The sequence below is a fragment of the Cyclopterus lumpus genome, chromosome 8, assembly GCF_009769545.1.
Source record: "Cyclopterus lumpus isolate fCycLum1 chromosome 8, fCycLum1.pri, whole genome shotgun sequence".
NCBI lineage: Eukaryota > Metazoa > Chordata > Actinopteri > Perciformes > Cyclopteridae > Cyclopterus > Cyclopterus lumpus.
In genome coordinates this window covers 14,872,547-14,880,733 of record NC_046973.1, presented here as the reverse complement: position 1 = coordinate 14,880,733, position 8,187 = coordinate 14,872,547, and the positions used below count along the sequence as shown (strand labels likewise).

The 8,187-nt window shown below is 45.3% G+C and overlaps 1 protein-coding gene across 2 annotated transcripts; it reads left to right on the top strand.

Moving 5' to 3' along the window:
- Positions 1-710: 710 nt before the first annotated feature.
- wipi2 (WD repeat domain, phosphoinositide interacting 2) lies at positions 711-7,462 on the top strand. 2 transcript variants are annotated; one of them, XM_034539708.1, is made up of 12 exons: positions 711-1,030; positions 1,720-1,802; positions 2,540-2,709; positions 2,841-2,937; positions 3,440-3,537; positions 3,810-3,902; positions 4,049-4,119; positions 4,238-4,345; positions 4,462-4,626; positions 5,481-5,588; positions 5,749-5,843; positions 6,059-7,462. In XM_034539708.1, exons 1-12 carry the CDS (start codon positions 957-959, stop codon positions 6,169-6,171), a joined length of 1,275 nt encoding a protein of 424 aa, XP_034395599.1. In that variant the 5' UTR covers positions 711-956; the 3' UTR covers positions 6,172-7,462. The 2 variants fall into 2 exon arrangements, with proteins under 2 accessions (XP_034395599.1, XP_034395598.1); XM_034539707.1 differs by having other exon boundaries at positions 712-1,030; positions 4,238-4,351.
- Positions 7,463-8,187: the final 725 nt, after the last annotated feature.

Here is an 8,187-nt window from a genome sequence, read left to right as displayed (position 1 = left end):
ACACGTGTCTCTGTGAATGTGAGTGTGTGTGTGTGTGTCTGTGTGTTAGTGTATGTGTGTGTCTGTGAGCACAAAATGCACAGAAGGAACAGAGCAAGTTTACAGTACAGTTTTGTTAATTCATATAAAACAAGTATGCTATATATTTAGATCACCAAATGTTCAGCAGCATGGCGTTATATCTTAATATTTAGTTATAATTATATAATATGGAAATACTTACTTTTTTTAATTTAAATATACTTTTTTTAATTTAAACATGGACAAATGGAAACATGGACAAAAATGTTTAGAGAAGGTAAGAAATGTTTTTGGAATAAATATACTTATTTCTAAGCCGTTTGAAGTAAAGAGCAACTTTACAAATTCTGTGATAAAAACTAAATAAAACATTAATATTCCATTTTAGGATGGAGTTAAGAGGAGATAAGAGCTTGAGTGTGTATTGTCAATGATATGATGAATAAATATAATTAATATAGCCCACCAATCGAGGTGGACTGTGTATATCTCGCGCCTTCTTTTCAGATGTTGTTTGCACATATTGACGATGGGTGGCGCTGTTACATCAAATCCCGAATAGTTACTGCAGAGTGGAGTGTTTCCAGGAGAGCCGTGTTTGCTCCTGCTGACTCTGTCGCCCGTGGAGCCGAGACAACGGACACAAACACCGACTATTGTCAGTCACACCGTACATGATCACATGCATCATCAGCAGCAGCACGCTGCACAAAACTGCCCTGGCTCTTTAAAGGCGCTGCAAGCTGCGTGCTCGGAGCATGCGCAGTAAGGGGAAGCAACAGCCCCTGTGAAAACAACAACAATCCCTACAGCGGGGCCAGAAAAGAGAGATGGCTCCTTGAAAGCTCCACACTTCTGGCCCTTATCGCAATACTAATCCCAGCCCAGCTGCTGCTATTTCTACCGGAGCGTTACATCTCGATGGTGTCGAGCCCATGAACTTGGCCAGTCAAAGCGGGGATGCTGGCGGAAGCCAGCTTCTCTTCGCCAACTTCAACCAGGACAACACGTAAGACAGGGCCGTGGGAGAGCGGACGGCCTGCGATGTCCAGCTAGCTGACGTTAGCTCGCTCAACGTGTGCACTTGTATGGACGGGGCTCGATGTGAACCAGGCTGGTAGTCACGACTCACACGAGACGTGACTACCAGCACACTCCGACGTGAGCTGGCTTCCATTAGCGGTCCCGTCGACGCCAGAATAACGTCCCGTCACGAACATATAGCTTCCTTTTAGCTGACACGATGCTGTGTTGTCCGAGGCTAACTTTAGCCACAACACACATGTAGGTGGGGTGTCATGTGACGCCTGTTGAGATTAATATACACAGTTGTGGAGGAGAAACATTTGGCGGAAGTCTTTGTCATTTTTTTACTGTTTTGAGGGCGCTCGCGCCTGTTATTGCGTGGGACTCGCGCTCCAGTTGGGGACCGTTTGAGGACGCTGTAGCAGCCACGAACTGCGTCGCTGTATTTCTCGCAGACTTCCACGATACGCCTCAGAGTGCAGGGAGAGCAGCCCGAGACCACCGCAGTGTAAAGCATTTTAAAAGGCCTGCGTGAACTGCAATGACGATGTTAGAGTTTATCACAAAAAAATATATATATATACATATAAATAAATATAATGTGTGTGTGTGTGTGTGTGTGTGGCTGTAGTAGCCTGTTGTTCAATGCCTCTGTTTCTGTTATTTATGTAGGTCCTTAGCTGTTGGCACCAAATCAGGGTACAAGTTTTTCTCCCTGTCCTCTGTGGACAAATTGGAGCAGATATATGAATGTCGTAAGTATTGTCCACCTACTTTTTCCCCTTTCTCTTTAGAGCAGACTAACGTGTAACATCCTGGTGTAATGGGTTTAAAGCTGCTTGTTCTACACTGACTATCACTATTGTGTTTATATTATTGTTCGGTGCTATTTTTGAGTCTGACTTTAAATGCAGACTCGATTCAGACACAATTACTGCACCTTTGCGAGCGTTGCTTGCTATCACTTTAAATAATCATAACGTTTTCACTGAGCTTTTCCCACCCATATGCACCACAACATAAAGCTTCCTCCTCGTTATTTAATTTACGTAATTATTTAATTTATTATTGTATTTATTTTACATTATGATCTATTCTCTGCAGCGGTCCTATCACGCATGTGTGCAGAGCGCTAACATCTGCCTTCTGATCATCCTGTTCGATTTGAATGACCAATGCAAATCGGGCAGCAGGAGACTCAAGTTGTGTAGTCGGACCAAGACAATGAGCCATTAGGTTTTATAATCTATAATTCATGAACCCAGCTTTTGCTCGATATGTTTACCGAACATGCGTAGTGTGCTAAAAGTTATTCCGGTGTGTTCAGGCGCAACGAAACGTCCGTGAATCGGCTTGCAGCCCGACGTGTGATGCTTTCATTTGCATCATTTATTTCCTCTTTAAAATTGTCCGGGTCACAGAGAGGCTGCTAGTAAAAGGTGACGGCTTGTCACCGACTGAACGTTGTGGTGGTCTGTGTTCGTACCTGCAGCGGACACGGAGGATGTGTGTATTGTGGAGCGTCTCTTCTCCAGCAGCCTGGTGGCCATCGTCAGCCTGAAGGCCCCCAGGAAGCTCAAAGTCTGTCACTTCAAGAAGGGAACCGAGATCTGCAACTACTCCTACTCCAATACCATACTGGCTGTCAAGCTCAACAGACAGGTAGGAGGGCAGGAGCGAAGAAATGCCTGTCTGTTAGACATTCTGTCTCACGTTGTCACATATGTCATTGTTGGCTAATTAGTGTTTGCCTTTGACCGGCATGTTGTTGATGTTTTGTGGTTCCTCTGCAGAGGCTGATAGTGTGTCTGGAGGAGTCACTTTATATTCACAACATCCGAGACATGAAGGTGCTGCACACTATCAGAGAAACTCCGCCCAACCCTTCAGGTGAGTGTGAAGAATGACGAGCTACAGTCTGTGTATATTAGGTATAGTGTGTGGTACACGTCAGTAAAATGCTCTATGGGGGAAGAATACTCGAGAAGAGGATCTTTCCTTCTCAGTATATTATGTGCTTAAACTGAAACCAGGGAGGAGACTTTCCTCAGGTCTTGGTTTCTCTTTCATATTTCTAAGTTTATTATTCGTTCACAATCAACTCCATTTTGTTTGCTTGTTTCCCTTACAGCAAAAAAAAACTGCCACTGCAGTCTGAGTTTCTTTTGTGATATTTGTCTATTTAATGAAACCACTAAACAAAAATCCGCTCATGCTGTCAGAACTGTTATGAATGTCTAGATGATTGTAGTGTCACCGTGTACTTGAGTCAATCTTTCAGCTTCACTTATTGTCAAGTTCAGATACATGTGGTTCTGTTGGAGTCTGATTTATCTTTTTCTTTGTCTTCCTCTTGTTAATCAGTTTGCATTTGTGCTTGTGTTTTCTCCAGGATTGTGCGCCCTTTCCATCAGCAACGATAACTGTTATCTGGCTTATCCAGGCAGTGCTACAATAGGAGAAGTCCAGGTGTTTGACACAGTCAACCTGGTAGGTCTGACTTTCAATAAAAAAGCTCCTATATTTAATCTTCCTCAAAAAACGCATGTCCTTTGCATACACCTCATTTACCACAAACACATGTTACATTAACTTGTATAGTGTTTATTGTTTGTCATTCTATAAAAGATCTAAATTATCCCATGAGATTCTGTCAGCCAATGCTTCCTATCATCAGTTCCAGCTGATGCCCGCAATTATTATTTATTTTTGTCCTATCTGAAGTAGCGCATCTCTAACTAGTGTTCGTGTGTGTTTTCCAGCGAGCGGCTAACATGATTCCAGCCCACGACAGCCCATTAGCGTCTCTGGCTTTCGATGCCAGTGGAACCAAACTGGCCACAGCCTCAGAGAAGGTACGACACTTACTGTAAAGCGCATCGACCCGACGTCTATGTGGCTTATTAGTGTGCAGCTTTGGTTCCCGCCTGAAGCAAATGCGGATCGCTGTCGTTGCCTCGCCTCCGAGCTTTCTCATCCTCTGCGTGTCACTTCCTCCCAGGGCACCGTCATTCGTGTCTTCTCAATCCCAGAGGGGCAGAAGCTCTTCGAGTTTCGAAGAGGAGTCAAGAGGTAGATGGCTTGATCTCTGACTGCACTTCGGAAATGAAAGCTCTTTTACTGTGATGGACTATCATCGTGTTGTGTTTGTGTTCACCTACTTCCCTTACATGTGGGTTTCTTGTCTCAGGTGTGTGAGCATCTGCTCGTTGGCGTTCAGCATGGAAGGCTTGTACCTGTCGGCCTCCAGCAACACAGAGACGGTCCACATCTTCAAATTAGAGACGCAGAAGGAGAAGTATGTGTATGTACCTTTTGGTCTCCATCATATTAAGTCTACTTAAAAAGGGCTGCGGATGAGCTTTATGTTCCTCAGAGTAACCAAGGCTTCTCATATTCTGTACGTGTGTTTAGGCCAGCAGAGGAACCCACCACATGGGGAGGGTACCTGGGCAAGGTCCTGATGGCGTCCACCACCTACCTGCCTTCTCAGGTTACGGAAATGTTCACCCAGGGGCGAGCCTTTGCTACCGTGCGTCTGCCTTTCTGTGGACATAAGAACATCTGTGCCTTAGCTGTGTGAGTATAAATGCACACGCATGCATGCATGTATGTATGTATGTACACATACGGCACTGTTTTCGTTGTGGTTGTATGGGTCCTACCTTTTTTTTTTACATTACATGTCATTTAGCTGACGCTTTTATCCAAAACGACTTACAATAAGTGCATTAAACCATGAGTCCAAACTCAGAACAACAAGAATCAAGCAAGTACAATTTCTTCAATAACGTTAAACTACAGAGTACTATCAGTAAGTGCCATTTAAGTGCTACTAAAGTGTCAAACTACAAAGTGCTATCGGTAAGGGACATTTAAGTGCCACTAGAGTGCTACTACGGCTTTTTTAAACATGCCGTGAAAGTGGAATCGGAAGTAAAATGCTGGACTCAATGCCAGTCTGCTCTCGGGGCCAGAGAGGTCAGGCACATTAATTTTGTGCCTTTCAGTCCCTCTTCATTTATTGTAGAAGGATTACGAATATCGTGGTCACCTGTGACGGTGTCCTTCATGTTTTGGTCACTGAGATAATTTTGTCCCTGGACAGCCCTGAGAGGTCTGTTGACTCAATGATCTGTGGTGTTTAAAATCCAGCGCAGTCCTCCTTAACTACCAGTGTAGCTGCTTCTATAACATATGAAGATGTTACCCGACACAGCTTAGAACGGCACATTTTTTATGAACTTGAAGGCGTAATGGAGCCATTTGACGAGAAAGTGCTGCAGATCATTACTTCAGCCAAAGTGGACTGTGGTCCAAACACAATTTCAGCCGCTGCATAACGACACCGACATACAAGCTGTGGGAGCTGAAGGCTCTTCTTCAGTAGATGGAACTGAAGTAGCTGTGAATCTCCGTTTTTCTTGTTTCAGCATCCAGAAGATTCCTCGGTTGTTGGTGGCAGCGGCTGATGGTTACCTGTATCTGTACAACCTGGATCCACAAGAGGGAGGGGAGTGCACACTTATGAAGCAGCACAGGTAAGACGAACACACACACACAGAGTAAATACAGAGCGAATGTGGCAGATGTAGAGCAACGACGAACGGGTCACTGAACACCATCATCTGAAGTTTTTACACGACCAACAGCCTGAAGTTTGGTGAGTTGGACTGAGTTTCTGCTCCTGAATCTCCTCAGGTTGGATGGCAGTGCTGAGCCAGCCAATGAGATCCTTGAGCAGTCACATGACCGCCCACTTGTGGCCCCAACCTACAGTGCTGCTGTCCCTAAAGGTATGTCACTCAAATGTTCTACTGAGTTTTACTTCTCTTTTTTTCACCCAGGAAGTTTGGTGGAAAGGATGATGTAATTGTAGGGAATTAGTTATGTTGAGTAATTAAGCAGTTATTTATTCAGTTATATTTTCAGAGAAGTAATACTTTTACTCATTTGTCAACTTTATGACACTTGACTTAAATAAGGGACCTTCGACCTCTCGTTTCCCTAGGTTACTGTGAAGAGCAGGGTGCCGTGGGAGGGGCGGGGCTCGAAGACGACCTCAACGACTTGCGCTTGGAAGAAGAGAACGAGCAACCGCCACTCATCCTTGAAACTGACTGACTTAGTACCCACCAATCAGAGGGCTCCTCTGGTGCTGCTATGAATATGTGACACAAGGGGGGCAGAGGCAGGGTCAGAGGCGGGGGGTGTTTTTAAAACGCTCAGAAGTGTTCCAAGAGCCTGTCTGTCCGTCTGTTTGTCCGTTCACATACATGTCTCTCCCCCCCTCCCCCCTCCCCGGCTCCCCTTTCTCTCGGTTTGCCTGCGCAGGCCAAACTGATGCTTTGCATGTACATGTGCCAACTGCTAAAAACATGCTCCAGTGTGAAAACGAGTGTGTGTGTGTTGGACGTTTGATAAAAGAAAACAAATGTAGCTGTGTCTTCACTTAAGACACACAGACGCAAGCACTGTGTAAAATGAAAGTGTTTGTGTAAGTGCCTCTCTGCCCCAGCGCCGTGCTTTCTTCTGTTAGAGAGGGGGATCTCTTTGCATTGGCTTAATAAAATCTATTTTCAGTTGTCGGATCTTAATCGACGGTGTGTACCATCTTCTTTTTTCCTCTCTCTCGTACAGGATTGTGGCATCACTCATCTGGCTCAAGTTTAACCTCCAAAGAAGGATTTGGAAGCCTTTTGGCATGAGGAGGTGTTTGTTTTTAAGAGTGCGCTCGTGCTGAGGCCTCATTTTTGTGTGTGTGTGTGTGTGCGTGCGTGTGCGCTGGGCATGTACATTAGCAAAACACTGTAATTAGCCTCCACTTGTCCCCCCCAACCACCCCCTCCCACTTTCACCTCATCCATACATAGGCTCAGTGAACCTTAACCTCCTCTCCCTCCCATCAGGCCCGCAGTCATTGGTTGATTTTTAAACTCTGATTAGTACTGATCATTTCTTAAATCTACATAACCGATCATGGCCAACGATGTGTCATGCGTAAGAAAGCATGCATGGTGTTGTTGACGTGGTACTTTGACCATACATTGAAGACATTTGGGTGGTGAGGACCAGTTGAGGAAGGCAGGAAGCTGCCAGCGACGCATTTCATTGGCAGCCTCCTCCCCGTCACACTAGATGTGGCCGAGACGTCACCGCACCATGTCGTCGGGTTATGACCGAAGAGCTTAGGCTCTCTGGGGGCGAGTGAACTGTGGGTTTTAGTTGTGCTGGATCTGGAGTGCGGGCTGAGCCTCATTGACTGGTCCAGGACGCTGCATGAGTCCCCATTAATCCTTTTAGGTATCTGAAGCCGCGAAACAGGGATGAGCGGGCATTTTCTAATGATTTTGTACAAAATGTGAAACGTTCATCTGAAACTAAAATGACAAATAAATTCCATGTTGATGTATGAGATGCCGTTTGTTCTTGTTACACGCTTTGTCCATCCCCATCAGATGCTGCATTAATAAAGGAAATACGAAGGGGCCCATTCTGTGGTCAAGTTTGAAAAGCTCTTATTACCGTTTACAGTTGTGTTGGTTCTTTTTTAAAATCTACAAAATGTTGTTTTACTTCATCACAGATTTAATTTCACAGTAATCTCAAACCTGCATGAATAGATTTGTTCCACTTGGGGGCGGTGCAGCAATCTATTAAAACAAACCACCCCTTATCACAGAGCAGCATTAGCCTCCATGTGGAGTTTTGTTTCTGGCCTCCTGATGAATGTGAGCCCAGCATGCCCTCTCCTTTGATATCTCCACCAACTACCCGGCTCTCTAGCTGCTTAATGCTGCCATGCTCACCGGCTAATCAGTCATTTACTCCGCCAGACGCTTGGTACGACATCTCTTAGACTGAGTGGGTTTAACAGAGTTTTCCTCTCTGGGGGTCGATAAGAGAGATGGGACTGGACCAACACACTGAGCCCAGAGAACCTCAGCAGGGACCTCGTGCACCTGATGGATCATGCATTAGAAAAATAAGACTTTTCAAATCCATAATCCCATCTCCTACTCACGGTGTCCTCGACGTTCTGGAGTTTCTCCACCAGCTCCTGCATGCGCTGGTTGGTCCTGTGGTCTTCCTCAGTCTGGAACATCAGCTCCTTAAGTCGAGAGTTTTCACCGTCTCCGC